The sequence below is a fragment of the Pleurodeles waltl genome, chromosome 4_2 (genome assembly GCF_031143425.1).
Source record: "Pleurodeles waltl isolate 20211129_DDA chromosome 4_2, aPleWal1.hap1.20221129, whole genome shotgun sequence".
Lineage (NCBI taxonomy): Eukaryota > Metazoa > Chordata > Amphibia > Caudata > Salamandridae > Pleurodeles > Pleurodeles waltl.
This window is the reverse complement of record NC_090443.1, coordinates 1,032,794,648-1,032,819,537: the sequence shown is the minus strand read 5'-3', so window position 1 is coordinate 1,032,819,537 and position 24,890 is coordinate 1,032,794,648. Positions and strand designations below refer to the sequence as shown.

The 24,890-nt window shown below is 51.1% G+C and overlaps 1 protein-coding gene across 1 annotated transcript in view; it reads left to right on the top strand.

Annotated features, from left to right (window-relative positions):
- SSH3 (slingshot protein phosphatase 3) overlaps window positions 1-24,890 on the top strand; it is a 188,749-nt gene that overhangs the window by 100,547 nt on the left and 63,312 nt on the right. The window contains exon 4 of the mRNA XM_069232940.1: window positions 18,883-19,001. Coding sequence (XP_069089041.1) covers window positions 18,883-19,001 — 119 coding nt within the window. The remainder of the gene's footprint in view (window positions 1-18,882; window positions 19,002-24,890) is intronic.

Here is a 24,890-nt window from a genome sequence, read left to right as displayed (position 1 = left end):
CACCTCTCCCAGGCAGGAATTGTCACACCTGGCGGTGAGCCTCAAAGGCTCACCTCCTTTGTGCCAACCCAGCAGGACACTCCAGCTAGTGGAGTTGCCCGCCCCCTCCGGCCAGGCCCCACTTTTGGCGGCAAGGCCGGAGAAAATAATGAGAATAACAAGGAGGAGTCACTGGCCAGTCAGGACAGCCCCTAAGGTGTCCTGAGCTGAGGTGACTCTAACTTTTAGAAATCCTCCATCTTGCAGATGGAGGATTCCCCCAATAGGATTAGGGATGTGACCCCCTCCCCTTGGGAGGAGGCACAAAGAGGGTGTACCCACCCTCAGGGCTAGTAGCCATTGGCTACTAACCCCCCAGACCTAAACACGCCCTTAAATTTAGTATTTAAGGGCTACCCTGAACCCTAGAAAATTAGATTCCTGCAACTACAAGAAGAAGGACTGCCTAGCTGAAAAACCCCTGCAGAGGAAGACCAGAAGACGACAACTGCCTTGGCTCCAGAAACTCACCGGCCTGTCTCCTGCCTTCCAAAGATCCTGCTCCAGCGACGCCTTCCAAAGGGACCAGCGACCTCGACATCCTCTGAGGACTGCCCCTGCTTCGAAAAGACAAGAAACTCCCGAGGACAGCGGACCTGCTCCAAGAAAAGCTGCAACTTTGTTTCCAGCAGCTTTAAAGAACCCTGCAAGCTCCCCGCAAGAAGCGTGAGACTTGCAACACTGCACCCGGCGACCCCGACTCGGCTGGTGGCGATCCAACACCTCAGGAGGGACCCCAGGACTACTCTGATACTGTGAGTACCAAAACCTGTCCCCCCTGAGCCCCCACAGCGCCGCCTGCAGAGGGAATCCCGAGGCTTCCCCTGACCGCGACTCTTTGAACCTAAAGTCCCGACGCCTGGGAGGGACCCTGCACCCGCAGCCCCCAGGACCTGAAGGACCGGACTTTCACTGGAGAAGTGACCCCCAGGAGTCCCTCTCCCTTGCCCAAGTGGAGGTTTCCCCGAGGAATCCCCCCCTTGCCTGCCTGCAGCGCTGAAGAGATCCCGAGATCTCTCATAGACTAACATTGCGAACCCGACGCTTGTTTCTACACTGCACCCGGCCGCCCCCGCGCCGCTGAGGGTGAAATTTCTGTGTGGACTTGTGTCCCCCCCCGGTGCCCTACAAAACCCCCCTGGTCTGCCCTCCGAAGACGCGGGTACTTACCTGCAAGCAGACCGGAACCGGGGCACCCCCTTCTCTCCATTCTAGCCTATGTGTTTTGGGCACCACTTTGAACTCTGCACCTGACCGGCCCTGAGCTGCTGGTGTGGTGACTTTGGGGTTGCTCTGAACCCCCAACGGTGGGCTACCTTGGACCAAGAACTAAGCCCTGTAAGTGTCTTACTTACCTGGTTAACCTAACAAATACTTACCTCCCCTAGGAACTGTGAAAATTGCACTAAGTGTCCACTTTTAAAACAGCTATTTGTGAATAACTTGAAAAGTATACATGCAATTTTGATGATTTGAAGTTCCTAAAGTACTTACCTGCAATACCTTTCGAATGAGATATTACATGTAGAATTTGAACCTGTGGTTCTTAAAATAAACTAAGAAAATATATTTTTCTATATAAAAACCTATTGGCTGGATTTGTCTCTGAGTGTGTGTACCTCATTTATTGTCTATGTGTATGTACAACAAATGCTTAACACTACTCCTTGGATAAGCCTACTGCTCGACCACACTACCACAAAATAGAGCATTAGTATTATCTATTTTTACCACTATTTTACCTCTAAGGGGAACCCTTGGACTCTGTGCATGCTATTCCTTACTTTGAAATAGCACATACAGAGCCAACTTCCTACAATTGTTTCCCACATCTTTTCACACGTCGTGGATGCCTATAGACACAGCCCGTGAAGCTTCACGTTGGCCCAACTGTCGAACCTGTGGACCAAATGCATGGACACATCCTCTTCCACGCATCACATCGACCCAACTTCATGAATGCATTCCCTTCCACGCTTCACATCGATCCAACTGCATGAATGCATCCCCTTCCACGCTTCACATCGACCCAACTGCATGAACGCATTCCCTTCCACGCTTCACATCGATCTAACTGCATAAATGCATCCCCTTCCACGCTTCACATCGACCCAACTGCATGAATGCATCCCCTTCCACGCTTCACATCGACCCAACTGCATGAATGCATTCCCTTCCACGCTTCACATCGACCCAACTGCATGAATACATTCCCTTCCACGCTTCACATCGACCCAACTGCATGAATGCATTCCCTTCCACGCTTCACATCGACCCAACTGCATGAACGCATTCCCTTCCGCGCTTCACATCGATCTAACTGCATAAATGCATCCCCTTCCACGCTTCACATCGACTGAACTGCATGAATGCATTCCCTTCCACACTTCACATCGACCCGACTGTTCAACCTGTGGCCCAATTGCATGAACACATCCTCTTCCACACTTCACATCGACCCAACTGCATGAATGCATCCCCTTCCATGCTTCACATCGACCGACTGTTCAACCTGTGGCCCAAATGCATGAACGCCACCCCCTTCCACACTTCTCATCGACCCAACTGTCCAATCTGTGGCCCGATGGCATGAACGCCACCCCCTTCCACGCTTCACATTGATCCAACTGCATGAATGCATTCCCTTCCACACTTCACATCGACCCGACTTTTCAACCTGTGGCCCAAATGCATGAACACATCCTCTTCCACACTTCACATCGACTCAACTGTATGAACGCATCCCCTTCCACGCTTCACATCGACCCGACTGTTCAACCTGTGGCCCGAAGGCATGAACGCATGCCCTTCCACACTACACATCGACCCAACTGTCCAACCTGTGGCCCGAAGGCATGAACGCATCCCCTTCCATACTTCACATCGACCCGACTGTTCAACCTGTGGCCCAAAGGCATGAACGCCACCCCCTTCCACACTTCTCATCGACTAGCTGCCCAACCTGTGGCACGAAGGCATGAACGCCACCCCTTCCACACTTCACATCGACCTGACTGTTCAACCTGTGGCCCGAAGGCATTAACGCATCCCCTTCCACACTACACATCGACCCAACTGCATGAATGCATTCCCTTCCACGCTTCACATCGATCCAACTGCATGAATGCATCCCCTTCCACGCTTCACATCGACCCAGCAGCATGAATGCATCCCCTTCCACGCTTCACATCGACCCAACTGCATGAACGCATCCCCTTCCACGCTTCACATCGACCCAACTGTTCAACCTGTGGCCCAAATGTGTGAACACATCCTCTTCCACACTTCACATCGACCCAACTGCATGAACGCATCCCCTTCCACGCTTCACATCGACCCGACTGCATGAATGCATTCCCTTCCACGCTTCACATCGACCCGACTGTTCAACCTTTGGCCCAAATGTATGAACACATCCTCTTCCACACTTCACATCGACCCAACTGCATGATCGCATCCCCTTCCACGCTTCACATCGACCCAACTGCATGAATGCATTCCCTTCCACACTTCACATCGATCCAACTGCATGAATGCATCCTCTTCCACGCTTCACATCGACCGAACTGCATGAATGCATTCCCTTGCACGCTTCACATCGACCCGACTGTTCAACCTGTGGCCCAATTGCATGAACACATCCTCTTCCACACTTCACATCGACCCAACTGCATGAATGCATCCCCTTCCATGCTTCACATCGACCCGACTGTTCAACCTGTGGCCCAAATGCATGAACACATCCTCTTCCACGCTTCACATCGACCCGACTGTTCAACCTGTGGCCCGATGGCATGAACGCCACCCCCTTCCATACTTCTCATTGACCCAACTGTCCAATCTGTGGCCCGATGGCATGAACGCCACCCCCTTCCACACTTCACATCGATCCAACTGCATGAATGCATCCCCTTCCACACTTCACATCGACTCAATTGCATGAATGCATCCCCTTCCACACTTCACATCGACCCGACTTTTCAACCTGTGGCCCAAATGCATGAACACATCCTCTTCCACACTTCATTGACTCAACTGTATGAACGCATCCCCTTCCACGCTTCACATCGACCCGACTGTTCAACCTGTGGCCCGAAGGCATGAATGCATCCTCTTCCACACTTCTCATCGACCCAACTGTCCTATCTGTGGCCCGATGGCATGAACGCCACCCCCTTCCATACTTCACATCGACCCGACTGTTCAATCTGCGGCCCGAAGGCATGAACGCATGCCCTTCCACACTACACATCGATCCAACTGTCCAACCTGTGGCCCGAAGGCATGAACGCATCCCCTTCCACACTTCACATCGACCCGACTGTTCAACCTGTGGCCCGAAGGCATGAACGCCACCCCCTTCCACACTTCTTATAGACTAGCTGCCCAACCCGTGGCACGAAGGCATGAACGCCACCCCCTTCCACACTTCACATCGACCCGACTGTTCAACCTGTGGCCCGAAGGCATGAACGCAACCCCTTCCACACTACACATCGACCCAACTGTCCAACCCGTGTCCTGAAGGTATGAACGCATCTCCCTCCACACTACACATCGACCCAACTGTCCAACCTGTGGTCTGAAGGCATGAACGCATCCCCTTCCACACTTCTCATCGACCCAACTGTCCAACCCATGTCCCGAAGGTATGGACGCATCTCCCTCCACACTACACATCGATCCAACTGTCCAACCTGTAGCCTGAAGGCATGAACGCCACCCCCTTCCACACTTCTCATCGACCCAACTGTCCAACCTGTGGCCCAAATGCATGAACGCATCCTCTTCCACAGTTCACATCGACCCAACTGTATGATAGCATCCCCTTCCACACTTCACATCGACCCAACTGTCCAACCTGTGACCCGAAGGCATGAACACATCCCCTTCCACACTTCACATCGACCCAACTGTCCAACCTGTGGCCTGAAGGCATGAACACATCCCCTTCCACACTTCTCATCGACCCAACTGTCCAACCCGTGACCCGAAGGCATGAACGCACCCTTCCACACTTCACATTGACCCAACTGTCCAACCTGTGGCCCGAAGGCATGAACTCTTCCTCTTCACATCATCACCAGAAAAGGCTGAAGTCTAATAATTAGAAAACGAAGGAGGCATCAAGAAAGTCTCTGGCCAAAAAATTCCCAAGGAATCAGTAACTGCAGACATTCACCTCCCCATGCAGGCTCCTCGAAGCGAAAGAGACCTGACACACAGCTGTCACCGATCTAAACACTTAGTGCTGGACCCCAATGCAAGATACCACCAGCCAAGGGAATTGAAGGCTACACCTTGACATCTCGTCAGCCACTGAAGTCTTCCAGACTGTCATAAAGGCCTAGAAAGCCTCAAATGACTCAAGCATCTGAAAATGATATTTTAATGTATGAAATCAAGACAATCACAAGACTGCATTCAATATTTTGAAGGGCAGCACACTGTGGACATACCTTGCACATGAAAAAAGCAAATGTCTGAAGCACAACTTACAATTCTTTGTAATTCTTTAAAAGATTAAAGACATCTAGAACCTGGCCTTCCTCAAACACCCCTGGACTTCAGATGTTTTTTGGGCATGACTACCTACTGTGGAAGTTCATTGGCCACATGGGCCTGAAACACCTGCCACAAGGAAGCGTTCCAGGGCACCAAAGACGGTGTGCTCGAGGAAGCTGTCTTGAAGTATTGTGCCCCCAGGAAAAAGGACCAAACAAATAGTTTATGCCAACCCCTGTGTACAAGGGACAGTCCTATTACAAAAAAATGACTGGGTAATGGGCTTCCAGTGCATTTGGCAGGTTGCCCTTCACCCACACAGAGATCTGTAACTCTCTGATCAAATGGGGGACACTGACCATCAATTAGGGGTGCCACAACAGGCTCACTATTTCAGTGCACTGCCCTTCATCTGCCATTCTGGAGAGAGAAGTCGTTTCTACAGCTACAGTGATAAATTCACCAATACTGTCCAGGAGTCAGGAACACCATGGTCCACTTATAATGACACCCAAAGCACTAACAAAGAAAAAAGCAAGTGTTGCAAGCACCAAGCAGAGAACATGTGAATATTGTAGCCCAGGGGGCCTGCCCGAGATCCTTGGATAACTTTCAGAAGCAGTTGCTAGCAAAGAATCCTACACACCGAGGTTGCAGGTGGGATTTGCAACCCACGAAGGCACCTCCTGCAGGAACATTGACACTGGCACAATGAAAGCAGCATGCTGTAGGTTGGTAGAAACAAATGGATGCCACTGCAGAGGTGTCATTCTGAGGGGAGAGCTCATCAGTTTACCAGTTTAGAAGTGTGACATACTACCGCATTATCCTGCCACCTAATGGTTTGATCGGGATTTGTCTCTGCTAGAAGCTCGGAAGTAATACTTTCTGGTGTGTAATGCCCAGGGCCAGACTGGGAACCCAAAGCAGCCCTGGCAATTTTGTCAGACCAGCTCCCTGGGGAGGGTGGGGTGTGGGGTGGAGGGGGGGGTTGTGATTGAAGCACTGCTGCTTTTGTTCTTTTGTTACTGGGGGCTGATATTGCAGCACGTCTGTACACGTCTGTACACCTACCCCCACCGTTGGAAAAACCGGCCCCACTCTTCCAGCCTACTGGTAAAACGCCTGATGCCCTCTACGGCCAGACTGGCCCCGCTTATGCCCAATTACCTAGACACCCACTTGGTGCATCAGCCGGCTCTGATTATACATAATAAAGATATCAGATAACGGATATCATAGCACATGATAGCCGTTTGTTTTGTACGGCTCTGCTAGACAGCTATTCTCAAGTCTGTGTTTATACAAAACCACTTTTCTTTTCATGTTAATATACCTTTTATTATATTCTTTGCACAAATATTCCCTTACTATGTATTTACATATCTATTTATTTATTACTCTAGTCCTACTGTACTAGAGAAAGTAAATAAAATTCTAAATATAAATAAATTAAAAAAAAAAAAGAAATAAAATGTACTCTCTCATAAGCGTTACTCTGTCTCCCTATCAGCCTATGTCTCTATCAATCTGTCCTCCATCCCCACTCTGACTCATCCCAAACTCATTCTACTACTTTCATCTCCAAAATAACCCTGTCTAAGCTCTTCCCTCCTCTACTGCACCGGTCTCACCCCAAACCTCGGTTTACTACCATGATCTCCCAAACAACCCTACTAACTTCTCCCTCATTTATCTCACCTCTGAGTCTTCCAAAGCCCCTTCTGCTACTATTATCTCTCTAACCCTTTCCACAGATGACTCTTCCCTCCTTTAGCTCTCCTTTACTCATCTCAAGCCTCATCCTATTACTATAAACTCCCAATTAACACTTCTGGATTCTTCCCTCCTCCATCCCTCCATTAATCTAGTCAATTCAACTAACAAACTTAAAAAACCTCCGCTCAAATGAACTCATAATAATACTAATACTATACTCCTATTTCCCTATACTAATCCAGCACTAGTTCCTCTTGGGTTCCTGAGTAGCATGCTACTTGCCAAAAAGCGCTTCAATGCCTCTCCAGGGGTAGTAAGCGCTATATAAATACAATTACAGTTACAATTACTATATATATATTTATATGTAATTTGGGACAGGGAGGAGAGGCCATGTTACGGATGGCTACCCCCCATTACTCCTTCATGCCTGCGTAGCAGTTGAAATCAGGGGGGGGATGCTTTTGGGGACCACATGAGATGTAAAATTATAGATGGGTAAACAAAATGATTATGGGGATGTTTTTCACCTGGAGGTTCTGAGTGATTTATACAACTTGAGGCTCACACTTCTTGTCAATTTAATGTCATTTCTTTAGCTTGCTGCTGCCACTCCCAGTGCACAGTCAACACTCCTAGATAGCACTGATGCAAAGACGGTGTGCCCAGCTGTGTACTACACACTGTGTGGGGGATCTGCTAATCCGTACCATGAAGTGCTCTCCACTGAGAGGGTGAGGCTCACCCTTTAAGGAGCCCTTTCCACTATCATGTGGACTCAGCCAGCCCACGAGGGTACGGAACACACACTGTGTGAGGTACTGGCCCGGGTGGGTACGGCGCGCACATGGTATGGGGTAGTGGCCCGGGTGGGTACGGCGCGCACATGGTATGGGGTAGTGGCCCGGGTGGGTACGGCGCGCACACGGTATGGGGTAGTGGCGGTATGGGGTAGTGGCCCGGGTGCGTACGGCGCACACACGGTATGGGGTAGTAGCCCGGGTGGGTACGGCGCGCACACGGTATGGGGTAGTGGCGGTATGGCGTAGTGGGCCGGGTGCATACGGCGCGCACACGGTATGGGGTAGTGGCCCGGGTGGGTACGGCGCGCACACGGCATGGGGTAGTGGCGGTATGGGGTAGTGGCCCGGGTGGGTACGGCGCACACACGGTATGGGGTGGCTCAGGTGGGTACTGCGCACACACGGTATGGGGTAGTGGCCCAGGTGGGTACGGCGCGCACACGGTATGGGGTAGTGGCGGTATGGGGTAGTGGCCCGGGTGGGTACGGCGCACACACGGTATGGGGTGGCTCAGGTGGGTACTGCGCACACACGGTATGGGGTAGTGGCCCAGGTGGGTACGGCGCACACACGGTATGGGGTAGTGGCCCAGGTGGGTACTAGCACCCCACTCCTCTCTGGCTGGGCTCTCATTGCTACCCTTTTCCTGGTCCCTGCACCGGCTCATCCACTGATAATTTACAAAATAACCACAAGGCCGCGCTGAGACTTCCACTCGAGCGACGCATGCGTGCACTGGTGCCAGAAGGACACTGTGTGTGGCGTGCACTGGTGCCAGAAGGACACTGTGTGTGGCGTGCACTGGTGCCAGAAGGACACTGTGTGTTGCGTGCATTGGTACCAGAAGGACACTGTGTGTTGCGTGCATTGGTACCAGAAGGACAGTGTGTGTGGCGTGCATTGGTACCAGAAGGACACTGTGTGTGGCGTGCATTGGTGCCAGAAGGACACTGTGTGTGGCGTGCACTGGTGCCAGAAGGACACTGTGTGTGGCGTGCATTGGTACCAGAAGGACACTCGCTGTGTGTGGCGTGCATTGGTGCCAGAAGGACACTCTCTGTGTGTTGCGTGCATTGGTGCCAGAAGGACACTCTCTGTGTGTAGCGTGCACTGTTGCCAGAAGGACACTGTGTGTGGCGTGCACTGGTGCCAGAAGGACACTGTGTGTGGCGTGCACTGGTGCCAGAAAGACACTGTGTGTGGCGTCACTGGTGCCAGAAGGACACTGTGTGTGGCGTGCACTGGTGCCAGAAGGACACTCTCTGTGTGTAGCGTGCACTGGTGCCAGAAGGACACTCTCTGTGTGTGGCGTGCACTGGTGCCAGAAGGACACTGTGTGTGGCGTGCATTGGTACCAGAAGGACACTGAGTGTGGCGTGCATTGGTACCAGAAGGACACTCGCTGTGTGTTGCGTGCATTGGTGCCAGAAGAACACCTTCTGGGTGAAACGTGCACTGGTGCCAGAAGGACACACTGTGTGTTGCGTGCATTGGTGCCAGAAGGACACACTGTGTGTTGCGTGCATTGGTGCCAGAAGGACACACTGTGTGTTCTGTGTGTTGCGTGCATTGGTGCCAGAAGGACACACTGTGTGTTGCGTGCATTGGTGCCAGAAGGACACACTGTGTGTTGCGTGCATTGGTGCCAGAAGGACACTCTCTGTGTGTAGCGTGCACTGTTGCCAGAAGGACACTGTGTGTGGCGTGCACTGGTGCCAGAAGGACACTGTGTGTGGCGTGCACTGGTGCCAGAAGGACACTGTGTGTGGCGTGCACTGGTGCCAGAAGGACAGTGTGTGTGGCGTGCATTGGTACCAGAAGGACACTCTCTGTGTGTAGCGTGCACTGTTGCCAGAAGGACACTGTGTGTGTTGCGTGCATTGGTGCCAGAAGGACACTCTCTGTGTGTAGCGTGCACTGTTGCCAGAAGGACACTGTGTGTTGCGTGCATTGGTGCCAGAAGGACACCTTCTGGGTAAAACGTGCACTGGTGCCAGAAGGACACTGTGTGTTGCATGCATTGGTACCAGAAGGACACTGTGTGTGGCGTGCATTGGTGCCAGAAGGACACTGTGTGTGGCGTGCATTGGTGCCAAAAGGACACTGTGTGTGGCGTGCACTGGTGCCAGAAGGACACTGTGTGTGGCGTGCATTGGTACCAGAAGGACACTCGCTGTGTGTTGCGTGCATTGGTGCCAGAAGGACACCTGGGTGAAACGTGCACTGGTGCCAGAAGGACACTGTGTGTTGCGTGCATTGGTACCAGAAGGACACTGTGTGTGGCGTGCATTGGTGCCAGAAGGACACTGTGTGGCGTGCATTGGTACCAGAAGGACACTGTGTGTGGCGTGCATTGGTGCCAGAAGGACACTGTGTGGCGTGCATTGGTACCAGAAGGACACTGTGTGGCGTGCACTGGTACCAGAAGGACACTGTGTGTGGCGTGCACTGGTACCAGAAGGACACTGTGTGTGGCGTGCATTGGTACCAGAAGGACACTGTGTGTGGCGTGCATTGGTACCAGAAGGACACTGTGTGTGGCGTGCATTGGTGCCAGAAGGACACTGTGTGTGGCGTGCATTGGTGCCAGAAGGACACCTTCGGGGTGAAACGTGCACTGGTGCCAGACAGGCACTTTCCGCACAAGAGCGCCCTGGTGGAGTCGAGAACCGCTTGGGCCTTCATCTCAGGCAGAAGACACACTCGAGCCTGGCCTGGCAAACATCGTTATGCAATGCGTCCCTTCACGCTTTGAACTAGGAGCTGAACCGTGCAAGCCACGCCCAGGGCGGTGCACACTACCGGCAGGAAACTGTCCGAACCGCATCACGTGTGTGTGTGGACGAGCTGCACAGAGCCCTGTGCGTTCACTACAGAACACTGCTCTTTGCACTCAAAGTACACACAACCCACTACATGTACCAAAGAGCACACAGAACCCACTACATGCACTAAAGAACACACAACCCACCAATGCACTAAAGAGCACACGCAGCCAGGTGCATGCACTACAGAGCACACAGCCCTGTTTGTGCACTACAGAGTACACACAGCCCGGTGCGTTCACAACAGAGCACTGCTCTTTGTACTACAGAGTACACACAGCCCTGTGCATGCATTACCGAGCACACACAACTTTGTGCATGCACTAAAGAGCACACACAGCCTTGTGCGTGCACTGCAGAGCACATTCCCCCTGTTAGTACATTACAGAGCGCACACACCCATGTTAGTGCACTACAGACTACACACAGCCCGGTGCATGCACTACAGAGCACTGCTGTGTGCACTCAGGGTACACATAACCCCCTGCATGCACTAAAGAGCACACGAAGCCCAGAGCATGTACTACTGTGCCCACACAGCCCTGTGCATGCACTACAGAGTGCACACAGCCCAGTGCATGTACTAAAGAGCCCACACAGCGTGGTGCATGCACTACAGAGCACACACAGCCCTGAGCGTGCACTACAGAGCACACACAGCCCGGTGCGTGCACTACAGAGCACACGCAGCCCTGTGCGTTTTCTACTGACCCCTGCAGACACACCCCGAACACTGCCACACACCTGTCTCACTGCGCACACTCCTCACCACTCCAGTCCGTGCACATACACACTTTCAAGAGCAGATGTGTGTACACAGCCCAGTGCATGCACTTTAGAGCACTGCTGGGTGCAGCTACGGGACCCCCATCTGTAACTAGACACACCCGTGTCGCTGCCCCCACACCCGTCTCACTGCATACACTCCTCATCTGCTCCACTCCGTGTGCGCACACACACACATTCAATAGCAGGTGTGTCCTCACAAACCTCGTTGTTAATTGCACTTGTATAGTGCTTGACGGGGCACTAGCATGGCCTCGCAGCGCCTTTCAGTAAATGACTTTCCCTCGAGACAGTGTCTGGTCCTGTGTTGTTGAAGTAGGGTTCGGTGTTGGCATGTTTGACTAGAGTTCAAGGTTTACGTGTTTGAGTAGGGGCTCAGTTCTGGCATGTTTGGGTAGGGTTCAGTGATGGCGTCTTTGAGTAGTGTTCAGTGTTCACATGTTTGGGTAGGGGTCAGTGTTGACGTCTTTGAGTAAGGTTCAGTGTTCACATGTTTCAGTAGGGGCTGGTTGAATAGCGCTCAGTGTTGACATGGTTGTGTAGCGGTTCAGTGTTGACATGTTTGGCTAGAGTTCAAGGTTGACGTGTTTGAGTAGGGGCTCAGTTCTGGTGTGTTTGAGTAGGGTTCAGTGTTGACATGCTTGAGTAGTGGTGGTTGAATAGCGCTCAGTGTTTACGTGCTTGAGTAGGGGTTCCGTGTTGATATGTTTGAGTTGGGGTTCAGTGTTTACGTGCTTAAGTCGGGGTTCACTGTTGCGGTGTTTGATTAGCGTTCAGTGTCGAGGTCTTTGAGTAGGGGTTTAGTGCTGAGGTCTTTTAGTAGGGCTTAAGTGTTGCCTTGTTTGGATAGGGGTTCAGTGTTGACGTGTTTGAGTGGGGTTCAGTGCTGACATGTTTGTGTGGGGTGAAGCGTTGACGTATGAGTAGTGGTTCAGCGTTGACGTATTTCAGTAGGGGTTCAGTGTTGAGGTGTGAGTAGCGTTCAGTGTTGACATATCTGAGTAGCGTTCATTGTTGACATGTTTGAGCAGAGTTCAGTATTTACTTGTTTGAGAAGTGGTTCAGTGTTGACGTGTTCAAGTAGGGGTGCCTTGGTTAACATATGAGTATGGGTTTAATGTTGATGTTTTTGAGTACGGGTTCAGTGTTGGCATGTTTGAGTAGGGGGTATTTGAGTAGGTGTTCCTTGTTGACATGTTTGAGTGAGGTGTAGGAAGCTGGCCTGGTGTGTGGTGGGTACCTAAGGTACTTACACCTTATACAAGGTCCATGTATCCCCTGTAGTATAGGCAGTGCCTAGAAGCCAGGCTCTCTAGGGGCAGGTGTGGGTGAGCAGCCAAGGCTTATATAGGAGACATGCAAAGCTTGTGCAATACCACTGTAGTCACATAGCAATTACACACATGAAAGAAGACACTGTGTTACAAAAATAAAGGCACTTTATTTTTGTAAGAAGTACTAAATTACAATACTCCAATAGGAGGTAAATAAACACACTAAATATGTACAGTAACAATCAGAAATTGGCATAAAAAGTGATAGAAAACAGTGCAAATAGCAATAGACAATAGTGTCCCTAGGGGAAGCCCAAACCATATACAAAAAAATGGGATGCAAATACAGGACCCCCACCCAGGTAAGTGGAATCTGTAGAGGTGAGATGAAGGAACTAGGAAACCCCAAAGGTAAGTACCACAGTGCCCCCCCCCACCGACCAGGAAGTAGGGAGTAAGTTACTGGATTTTCCCAAAACCACCAAAAGGACTGAAAAGAAGAACGCAACACCCAGAGAAGACTGCAAGAAACCAGCAGTGAATTCCTGAAGAGGGTGAACTGGAAACAAAGGGGACCGAGTCCAGAAGTCGCAGAAGTGTCCGGTGGTGGCAGGAGCCACTACCCACCAGTCTGTGGTTGCAGGAATTGGTTGATGGTAGGACGAAGATGATAAGCAATGCATCCCTGGAATCTGTGAAGAGTTCCTGGAGGATGCAGTCGACATCCCACATCGGATGGAAGATTGCAGTCTGTCTGTGGCGTGGAAAAGCCACCAACAAGCCTTGGCAAAGGCAAGAGTCACAGTAGATGAAAAGTGGAGATGCCGGGGACCAGCAAGGTCCAGGAAGACTCAACGAATTGGGGAAGTCCTAGGGGGACCCTCAGCGATACAGAGAGTCCACAGAAGAAAAGGCACCCCCCGTTTGGAAACCCACTGGAGGAGGACCCAGAAGTCCAAGAGGAGCCCCTGCAGCACAACTGGAGAAGGGTCCCACAGCACAGGGTAAGCACACAGAGAGCTGTTCATTGCAGGGAAGAGTGCTGGGGATACCCTGAGCCTGAAGATCCCTTGCAGGAGATGTCAACAAGCCTTGGTAGCTGCAAGTGATGCAGTACACATGGGTACTGTCCAGCGTAGGAAGGCAAGGGTTTACCTCCTCCAAAGTTGGACAGCTGGCAGAGAGGACCGAGAAGATCACTCCAGACCACCACCTGTGAGGCAGGATCCATGCAGCTCCGGATGAGAGGAGATCCACGCCGCCCGTCGTCATTGCAGTTGGTGCCTGCAGATGCAGGGGAGTGACTCCTTCACTCCAAGGGAGATTCTTCTTTCCTTCTCGTGCAGACTGGAGACTTGCCGCTCTCAGAGGAGGCACATCCTGGGAAATGTTGCAGAAGCTGGAGGAGCCGTGGAAACAATGTTGCAAGCAGAGTCTTCGTCGTGGAGTGTCGGTTCCTGGAGGGTCCAGTTGCAGTTCCAGTGGCCAGAAGTCGAAGTAGAGATTTTAGAGGTGTCCTGCTAGAATCTTGCAAGCCGAATCCGAGGACCCACACAAGAGGGAGATCCTAAATAGCCCTGGAAGCGGGGTTGGTCGCCTAGTGAGGTGACTACCTATCAGGCGGGGCTCCGAAAGTCACCTGCCTGACCTGGCCGCTCAGATGCTCCCAGATGCCTCTGCCCACCTTTATATTCAAGATGGCAGAATCAAGGGACCCTCTGGAGGAGCTCTGGGCACTGTCCCTGGGGTGGTGATGGACAGGGGAGTGGTCACTCCCCTTAACATTGACCAGTTTTGCGCCAGAGCAGGGACTGGAGGTCCCTGAACTGGTGCAGACTGGTTTACGCAAGGAGGGCACCAAATGTGCCCTTCAAAGCAAACGGGTGGCTTGGGAAGGCTACCTCTCTCTCTCTCAAGACATGTAACACCTAGTTCCAAAGGAGAGGGTGTTACCTCCCTCTCCCACAGGAAATCCTTTGTGCTGCCTTCCTCTGCTTGAGCTGGTCAAGCAGCAGGGGGGTAGAAACCTGTCTGAGGGGTGGCAGCAGCACGTGCTGCCTGGAAAACCACAGAAGACTAGTAGGAACAATGCTGGGGGTCCTCTAAAGAGCCCCCAGAGTGCATGGAATCATACAACCAATACTGGCAACAGTATTGGGGTGTGATTCCGACATGTTTGATACCAAACATGCCTACGTTCGGAGTTACCATTGTGTTATCATTGTGTAGCTGGACATAGGTAGTGACCTATGTACAGTACACGCATAAAATGGCGTCCTCGCACTCACGAAGACCAGGAAAATGGAGCTGAAATTCCTAGGGGCACCTCTGCTTATGCAGGGGTGCCCGCACACACAGGTACCTGCACCCTGCCCTCTGGACCTGTACCATAGGGGTGACTTATAGTGACCTGGTGCAGTGACCTGTGGTGAAAGGGTACATGCACCTTTTCACGCAGGCTGCAATGGCAGGCCTGCAGAGAGGTTTTGCATGGTCTCCCATGGGTGGCATAATACATGCTGCAGCCCATGGGGGACCCCTGGTGCCCCAATGCCCTGGGTATCTGGGTACCATATACTAGGGACTTACTTGGGGGCACCAGTATGCCAATTGTGGAGTGTAAAAACCATGAGCAACTGAATTCAGGGAAAGAGAGCATAATCACTGGGGTTGTGGTTAGCAGGATCCCAGTGAACACAGCCAAAAACACACTGACATCAGGAAAAAAGTTGGGGTAACCATGCCAAAAAGAGGGTACTGTCCTACAGTAGTGTTCAGTGTTGACATGTTTGACTAGGGGGCCTCGGTTGATGTATATGAGTAGTGGGCAGTGTTGTGCGAGTAGGGGTTCAATGTTCATGTGTTTGAGTAGGGCTCAGTATTGATATGTTTGAGTAGGGTTTAGTGTTGATGTGTTAGAATAGGGGTTCAGTGTTGGTGTGTTTGAGTAAGGTTCAATGTTGATATGTTTGTGTAGGGTTCAGTGTTGACGTGTTTGAAGTAGGCTTAGAGCTGTCTGTTCATTGATTGCGAAGTTTTAGGGGCTTGGATTTGTCGGTGAATTCTTGATCGGATGAGGAAACTGTTAGCCGAGTTTTAACAGTGACCTGTTTTCCAGTGTTTAGGATGTACCTTTCTGTGAAGTGGTGGCTAATGGGGTTTACCATGAAGGAATAAAGGGCCAGATGTATGAAACCATTTTGCATTCGCAAACGGTGTGAATGCCCGTTTGCGAATGGAAAATGCCATTTCAGAATGTAAGAAATACATTCTGAACGCAATTTTAAGGAATCGCTAAAATAGCAATTCCTTAAAATGCGACCCTGTTTAGAGAGTCGCTAATTGCGACTCTCTAAAATAGATATCGCAAATAAGGATTCCTTATGTGCGATTCCTTAGCACATGTATGAAGCAATTCCTTAATGCGATTTTGGCATTTAGGAATCGCTAATTACCACCAAGTTGAACTTGGTGGTAACCATGTGCAAAATTTAAAAATGCATTTAAAATGTGATTTCAGTTGTGTGGTGGGTGTCTGTCGGGGTGCCCAGAGGTTTTTCCATATACACAGTCAAAAACGCACACACAATTTCCCCCTCTTTGTTTTGACAGTCTTCAAAAATGTTGGCTATTTTCACTAAGTCCCGTGTTTTCTCCAGCTTAATAACCCTTCCGTTCCACACACCACCCCATGCACCCATGGACGTCCATTCACTGAAATGTCAGGGGTAGCAGACGTGACATCACGCGCCCTTTGATCTCTACGTTCACTCATACACACCTACTTACACAAACTCATGCTTACATACTTTCACATAAACACACCCTCACCTGCAAGCACACACGACATACATTTAAAAGCATTTTTACTTACCTCAGCTGCTTTGGAAGGGCATGTTCTAGCCACTTGTACGACATTTTTATTACACTAATAGTGAATAATGTAATATTATGTTGCCCCTGGCACTGAATTTGCTACCTCTGAGGCCAGGGGTCACAAAGGCAGTGCCAGGGATTGCAAAGGGCAAGGCCACCCCAAATGACGTTCATGCATACATCCTCTTTGTTTAATGTATTTTAACAATACATGCCAGAATGATTGTTGGAAAAGCTGGTGTCCCCGCCCCCCCATCTCACTGACCAAGCTAAGCCCCTGGTGGTCATCCCTCGGGTCTTGCATGGAGAGGTGGTTTTGGCAGCAGCGGGGGACCCACCTCATCTCAGGTTCTAATCATTTTGTCAATTAAGCATTTTCTTCAGAGTCCGAGGAATTCATATATGCGAGATTTAGTTCATACAACGAACCCATTGCATTCTGGGGGTTTTGTTTTCTTCACTTCAACCATTGAGAGTAAAGTGCAGATCTGAGGGGGTTTGTAGAAGGAAAGCCCAGGGCCAGAGATGTGGCCCGGTCTCCATGGTAACACGCAGTCAACAATAGCCTAGACCCTAGGCACGCGCATGCAGACCCGGTAGACCATATTTTGACCTGATGCTGTAGGCGTTTGTCTTGTTTTGTAACTTCTGGTGAGTAAGTATCCTGTTTATATTTCCAGTCTAGACCGATATCTCGGTGCAGTTCCAAACTCGCCATCTTTTGCAGTGTGGCTGATTCTCTCTTGAGACGCAGCCCCTAGAAGCCCTCTTTTTCCTCATGGAGGCACTCGCCTAATCTTTTCTTTACTGTAATATCCCAGCAACCCAGAAGTTATTTTTTACTAAACTATTGTTTAAGTGATTTATTCATGCATTTGTTTTACATTTAAATCCCGAAAGAGAAAATATACCGACTTTCCTCGTTTTTCCAATTGTTTTACTGGCCTTGACATAAAAATAGCAGGCATGCCATTAAAATACTAGTCGGATGGCAGTCCTCGGTGCTGCTCACAAATGGTTCTCTAACACCATTCAGCAATCCTGTCTGTCCTGTGGTAAACTTATTGGATTCCAACTCAGAAGGCTCCTCCCACACACTCACTGCTCAACCAATGACGCTCAGCCATTTCTCAGAAGGAAAGACAAACAGATGCAACCTGGCACCTCCTGCTGTGTCCCACCCACCACATGTCCTCTCACATGTCTGTCCATTAGGTGCCTCTCACACTGCCCCACCAATGGAAGGAAACCACACCCACCGCATGTCCTCTCAGAGGTCTGTCCATGAGGGATCTCACACACCGCCCCACCAATGGAAGGAAACCACACCCACCACATATCCTCTCATAGGTCTTCTGGTGAAGGATCTCACACAATGCACCACGAATAGAAGGAAACCACACCCACTACATGCCCTCTCACAGGTCTGTGGGTGAGGGATTCAACAAACCGCGCAACCAATGGAAAGAAACCACACACATCACATGCCCTCTTATAGGTCTATCCATGAGGGATTCCACACACCGCGCCAATAATGTAAGGATCCTCTACTAACACATCCCCTCACATAGGTCTGTCCATGAGGACTCTCACACACCATGCAACCAGTGGAAAGAAATCTCACCCACCAACATGCCTTTTTATATGTCTGTCCATGAGGGATCTCACACACCGTACCACCAATGGAGGGAAATCACACCCAACACATCCCCTCTCATAGGTCTGTCCATGAGGACTCTCACACACCGTGCCCCCAATGGAAGGAAACCCCACCCACCACATGCCCTCTTATGGGTCTATCCATGAGGGATTCCACACACCAATGAAACCTCACCCACCAACATGCCTTTTTATATGTCTATCAATGAGGGATCTCACAAGCCGTGCCACCAATGGAAGGAAACCTTACTCACTGCATCTCCTGGCACAGGTCTGTGCATGAGGGAATCCACAAACTGTGCCACCAGTGGATGCCCACCCTGGAAGGAATGCGCTGAGCAACGAGGTGATGGAGGGAATCTTGTTAACGCATATTTATTTTCTGGTCCCTTGTAGGCGGTCAGGCTGGAGTCTGTGAAGCAGCACAGGATCCGATACCTCCTGGTGGTCTCCAAGATGGGATACAGTGGCGAGGATGAGACTATCCTCCTGGGGGTGGACTTCCCAAAGGAGGGGTAAGTGGCAACCAGGAATACCCTGCTGGATTGCAAGTGCTGTGAGATCTTGTGGAGTCTCACCCCTTTCTTACATTCAGTCTTGATTGAGTCTTATGGGTTCCTTCATTATCTGAACCATAGGCGCTGAAGTAGTGGTTTGGGGGTGCTGCAGCACCCCCAAAATAACCGTGCTGGAGTTCCGAAATTGATGCCTTAAAGTTTAGTTTTTATCATGTCACATTTGCTGTGTGTTCAAAGGGAGAGGTCAAATTTCAGGCTGTGTCTTCTGACAAATTGCTGCTTTTTTTTATTTACATGGAAATTTGTATTTACTTTTTTTTTTCTCTCACAAAGTGTGAGGATTTTGTAAAATTAACTGTTTTTCTTTCTCTGACTGCAAAGTGTGAGGATTTTGTGTAAAGGCTATGTGACAATATTGCTGGTGGGAAAGGGAAGGATGCAGGATGTCATTTTTTCTAACATACAACCACAGTTACCAACTGCAGATTTGGGTGTGCCATACTGCCGAGCAAATTGTGGTGGTCCGACCTCCACTTCTGAGTTGTGGGATTGGGGAGGGAGGAAAGGGGTGAAAACTCACCTTTTTCCCTGATTCCACTTCTGTTTCCGGCTGGACAACACCCTCCTTTGCTGCTGCCAATGGACCACAGAGAAAACACAACACCCTAAACACCCCCGTTACTGGACACAAAGGTAGGGAACTTGCATTGGCAGTGTATGTTGTGTAGTCACTGCACATGAGCTCGCGATCACTGCAGACATATGCATATCACTGTAATGTCTAAGAATTACTGTGACATGTATATGTCGGGGACACAAGTGAATCAAACACCGATAGGGACATACTGGTACACAATACATTTCACACACACATGCAACTGTCGTTTTGGTGTCAGTATTCATTTCCAAATGAATGCTGGCACCACAATGATGGTATAATCACACTTGTCAATTGTGTGCTTGTGTGCACATTGCAGTGGGACCTCTCCCTATCATGTTGTGCTTCAAGTAGTGTGTGTGACTCAGACGTGTATGTGTGTGCGCGATGTGATTGGCTGGGTGAGGTGGAGGGAGCTGGTGTAGGTGATGTGGCTGTGTCGGTATGTGCCACTTGCATATGGCATTGCTGTTGTGTATGTAGTGTATTGTGTTGCTGCGTTCAACATTCAGGTGAGTGTTGTGTAGCAGTTGTCATGTGTGTAGTTGTGATGTGTGAGTGTTTAGTTGTGTTGGTTGTGCTTGTGTGTGGGTGTTGTATCAGTAATGTGTATAGTGTGTCATGGATGTATGTCAATGCGTGTTTGCAGCATGTACATATTGTGATGGAATGGCAATGGCTAATGGTGTGTATGTGGTGTGTTTGGTTGTCAATCAATCAATCAGTAATTTGTAAAGCGCGCTACTCACCCGGTAAGGTCTCAAGGTGCCGGGGGGGGGGTGCTACTGCTCGAAGAGCCAGGTCTTGAGACGCTTCCTGAAGGTCAGGAGGTCCTGGGTCAGACATAGGTTGACGGGGAGGGAGTTCCAGGTTTTGGCGGCAAGGTGGGAGAAGGATCTGCCGCTGGCTGTGATACGGTGGATGTGGGGGACAGTGGCGAGGGCGAGGTTGGCGGAGCTGAGCTGGCGTGTCGGGATGTGGAAGTTGACGCCCGTTGAGGTAGGCGGGTCTGGCATTGTGGAGAGCCTTGTGAGCATGGATCAGGAGTTTGAAGATGATCCTTATGTTGATGGGAAGCCAGTGGAGGTCTCTGAGGTGGGCTGAGATGTGCTAGTGGCGAGGGAGGTTGAGGATGAGTCGTGCTGAGGCGTTCTGAATGCGCTGAAGTTTTCTCTGGAGCTTGGCTGTTGTTCCCACGTAGAGGGCGTTGCCGTAGACCAGTCTACTGCTGACGAGGGCGTGGGTGACCGTTCTTCTGGTTTCAATGGGGATCCATCTGAAGGTCTTGCGAAGCATGCGGATGGTGTTGAAACATGAGGATGTGATGGCGTTGACTTGCTGGGTCATAGTGAGCGATGAGTCCAGTATGAAGCCGAGGTGGGTGGTGGGCGTTGGGGCGACTCCTAAAGTGGCCGGCCACCAGGAGTCGTCCCATGCTGATTTGTTGGAGCCGAAGATGATGATCTCAGTTTTCTCTGAGTTCAGTTTGAGGCAGCTTGCCTCCATCCAGTTGGCGATGACGTGGAGTCCGGTGTGAAGGTTGGTCTTGGCGGCTGTGGGGTCCTTCGCGAGCGAGAGGATCAGCTGTGTGTGTTGTCCGCATTGGAGACGATGTTGAGGCCGTGGGATCAGACGATGCTGGCGAGTGCTGCCATGTAGACATTGAAGAGGGTGGGGCTGAGGGGGGATCCCTGGGAGACTCTGCCGATGGTCTTGGTGGCTTTTGACAGGAACAGGGGGAGGCAGACTCTTTGGGTGCTGCCGGTGAGGAAGGATGTGAGCCAATCCAGGGCTCTGTGGTGGATTCCAGCGTCGTGGAGGCATGTGCGAAGTGTGCGGTGACAGACGGTCTCAAAGGCTGCAGAAAGGTCAAGGAGGATGAGGGCAACGGTTTCACCTTTGTGGAGCCTGCTTCTGATGTCATCGGTAGCAGTGATGAGAGTGGTCTCAGTGCTGTGGTTCTTGCAGAAGCCGGACTGGGATATGTCGAGTAGGCTGTTGTCCTCCAGGAAGCGAGATAGTTGGCTGTTGACTATCTTCTCGATGACCTTCACAGGGAAGGGGAGTAGGGAGATGGGCGGTAGTTTTTGAGGTCTTCTGGGTCGGCTTTGGGTTTTTTGAGTAGGGCGTTGACTTCGGCGTGTTTCTAGCTCTCCGGGAAGATGGAGGTCTGGAAGGAGCAGTTGAGGATGGTTCGGAGCTGGGGAGTGATGATTTGGCTGGCTTTATTGAAGACTTGGTGAAGGCAGGGGTCGGTGGGTGAACAGGAGCAGATGGTGCTCATGGTCTTAGTGGTTTCTTCGTCGTTGGTGTGGATGTGTGCGTTGGGGTCGGCGTTGGCAGTGGTTGCGGTGGGGGTCGGTGGTGCAAAGCTGCTATGGATGTCTGTGATCTTGCAGTGTAAAGAAGGTGGCTAGGGAGTCGCAGAGGTCTTGCGAGTGTGAGGGGTCAGCTGAGCAGGACTTGGGGTTAGAGAGTTCCTTGATGATGTTGAAGAGCTCCTTGCTGTTGTGTGCATTGTTGTCAATTCATTCTTTGTAGAAAGATCTTTTGGTGGTCCGGATGAGCTGGTGATGTTTGTGGATGGCAGTTTTGAGGGCGGCGTGGTTGCTTTCTGATTGTTCTTGGCGCCAGATCTTCTTGGCTTTCCGGCATTCCCGCTTGGAGGTCTGAAGGTCAGTGGTGAACCAGGGGGCTTTCTTTCTGGTGCGGATGTTGGTGGTTATCCTGAGTGGGGTGAAAGTGTTGGCACAGTCGTCAAGCCATTGCTTGAGGTTGAGGGCGGCGGTGTTGGGGTCGCTGGTGTTGGGTGGCGGGGCGTGGGCGAGGTTGGAGATCAGTTGGTCCTTGGCGATCTTGTTCCACTTGCGGTGAGGGGTCCAATGCTGGTAGTGGGCGGTAGGTTTCTGGAAGGAGAAATGGACACAGCAGTGGTCTGTCCAGTTGAGTTCGTGGTGTGGGTGAAGGTGATGTGGCTGCTGATGGAGAAGATGGCATCGAGTGTGTGGCCGGCTGAGTGGGTGGACTTTGTAACGAGTTGCTTGAGGCAGAGGTTGGAAATGTTGTCTAGTAGGGCTGAGGAGTTGCTGTCGCCGGTGTTCTCCAGGTGGAAATTCAGGTCGCCGAGGAGCATGTAGTCCGTGGAGGCGAGGACGTGGGTGCTGATTGTGTCGGTGATGGTGTCACAGAATTATGGTCAGGGGCCCGGGGGGCTGTAGACAAGGGTTCCTCTCAGGGTGGTGTTGACGTGGATCTGCAAGTGCAGGTGTTCTGTGGCGTCTAGGGTGTCGTGGGTGCTGGTTGAGATCCTGATGGTGCTCCTGTGGACAATGGCGATTCCTCCTCCTGGTTTGTTGGTGCAGTGTCTACTGATGATTTTGTAACCCTCAGGGATGGCTATGACGATATCGGGTTCCGAGGAGGGTTTCATCCAGGTTTCGGTGAGGAAGGCGATGTCAGGGGAAGTTAGTTGATGTGAGCAGGTCCCAGAGTTCGATGGTGTGATTGTGGATGGAGCGGGTGTTGAGGAGGATGCAGGTTAGGTGTTTGCTGTGGGTGGCATTGTTGTGGTGTTTGGAGGCTTGAGCGCAGGTGAAGTTGCCCGTCCGGCACAAGAATGATCCATGGGTATGCCTAGGGGAGGTCTGGACACAGGTGGTGGGACGGCCAGGGTTGAGCGCATGAAGTTCCGTGGCGGTGTAGCGGTGTCTGGTGGCGTGGGGGGCACCTGGGATAGGGGGACTGGCGCTCGGCGCGGTCCAGGCGCAAACGGGCGCTGATAGGCTTGTCTCTGGCGCGCCAGCAGGCGCCATTAAGAAGGGGAGGTGGAAGGGAGGAGCAGCTGGGAGGCAGGAGGTGGGGAGCGGTGGCAAATGGGGGCGGAGCCGCAGCGGCAGGAACAGGAAAGAGGGAAAATCGGCAAAGACGGTGAAAAAACAAGAAAGGCACTAAACCGAGTCAAACACAGGAAAAGCAACTAAGACTGAGTCAGAATAACAGAAAAGGGCACAGAATGTAGAAAAACGGCACAAGTAACATGAAGACAAATAACAGGACAGAAAGACACTACTTACGGTAACCACTACACACCAGGGATGAGGCGCAGGCGGGTGGTGGAGGGCCTCGAAATCGCCGCAGCAGCAAGGGCGGGGTCGGGGGCATGGAGGCAGACAGTCGGGAGCACGGAGGTTGTGTGTGATGCAGGGGGACACGTATGGCTAAGGTACTGTGTGTGTGTGTGACTTCTACTCCACAGCCACTGCCATTGTCCTATATCCATTGGGTCCAGCGATGTACTCCTCCCGTCAGAAAACCGCCACCAATACATCGACTGCAGGACAGTAACATCTAAATGCAGCGGGTGGAACACCGTAAATTTAAGTCTTCTCAGGTCCTCCACCATGGCAGTTTGGCGGTAACGCCGCCAAGATCTAATTCGAGCCCAAAGATTTTAATAGGATTGAAAGTGCGCTATATAGTTTTATTAGTAAAACAGTATGTCTGTGCAAAACAAATGTAATGGTCATATCAATGGTGAATGCAGTGTCCGTAAAAGACCATGCGCTACCACTTCATGCGTTTGTAATATAATTCCAACATTTGGCTCCAGAATTCACCACCAGCTCCATACTACGCCCTTACAATTTGCTACACATATTCTCTGCATAACTCTTGTATTTTTCACGATCCCTATGAGTTCAGTGATATAACATTGATGACCGCACCCTCGCTCTGAAAATTGTTCCAGCACCACTGACCTGAACGTGCCCAGCTCTCCTCGTTTCTTCACCCCCAAGTGCCACCTGCACGCCTCCCTTTTCATCACTGTCACCACAGTTCCCCCACTGCTGCTGCCTCCAAGATCACCACCACAAGAAAGAAGTCCATAGTAAGGGCTAAAAACTGAAGTAGGTCTGTGCTGCCTGCATGAAGGTCCCCCATTTATTCCACAGAGGTACCCCACAGCTCCAAGCTCTTCTTTGCAGCCCACATGTCCTCATGATGCATTTGACTTGGCCAAACTCCAGTGGTAGACCAGGCCTACACTGGCCTCAAATTTTTCATTTTTGGGGAGAGCAGCGACAGGCTTACGTTTGAGCGGTGACCCTGAGTGCAAGACGTCAGTGCCTCCTCCATCGGTTTCACAGGGGCAGCAATTATTTGATGCTAAGTTTGTGGCTAGGTTTTAGGTCTCGGGGTGTCCGTTGCGGGTTGTCGGCCCTACAAGT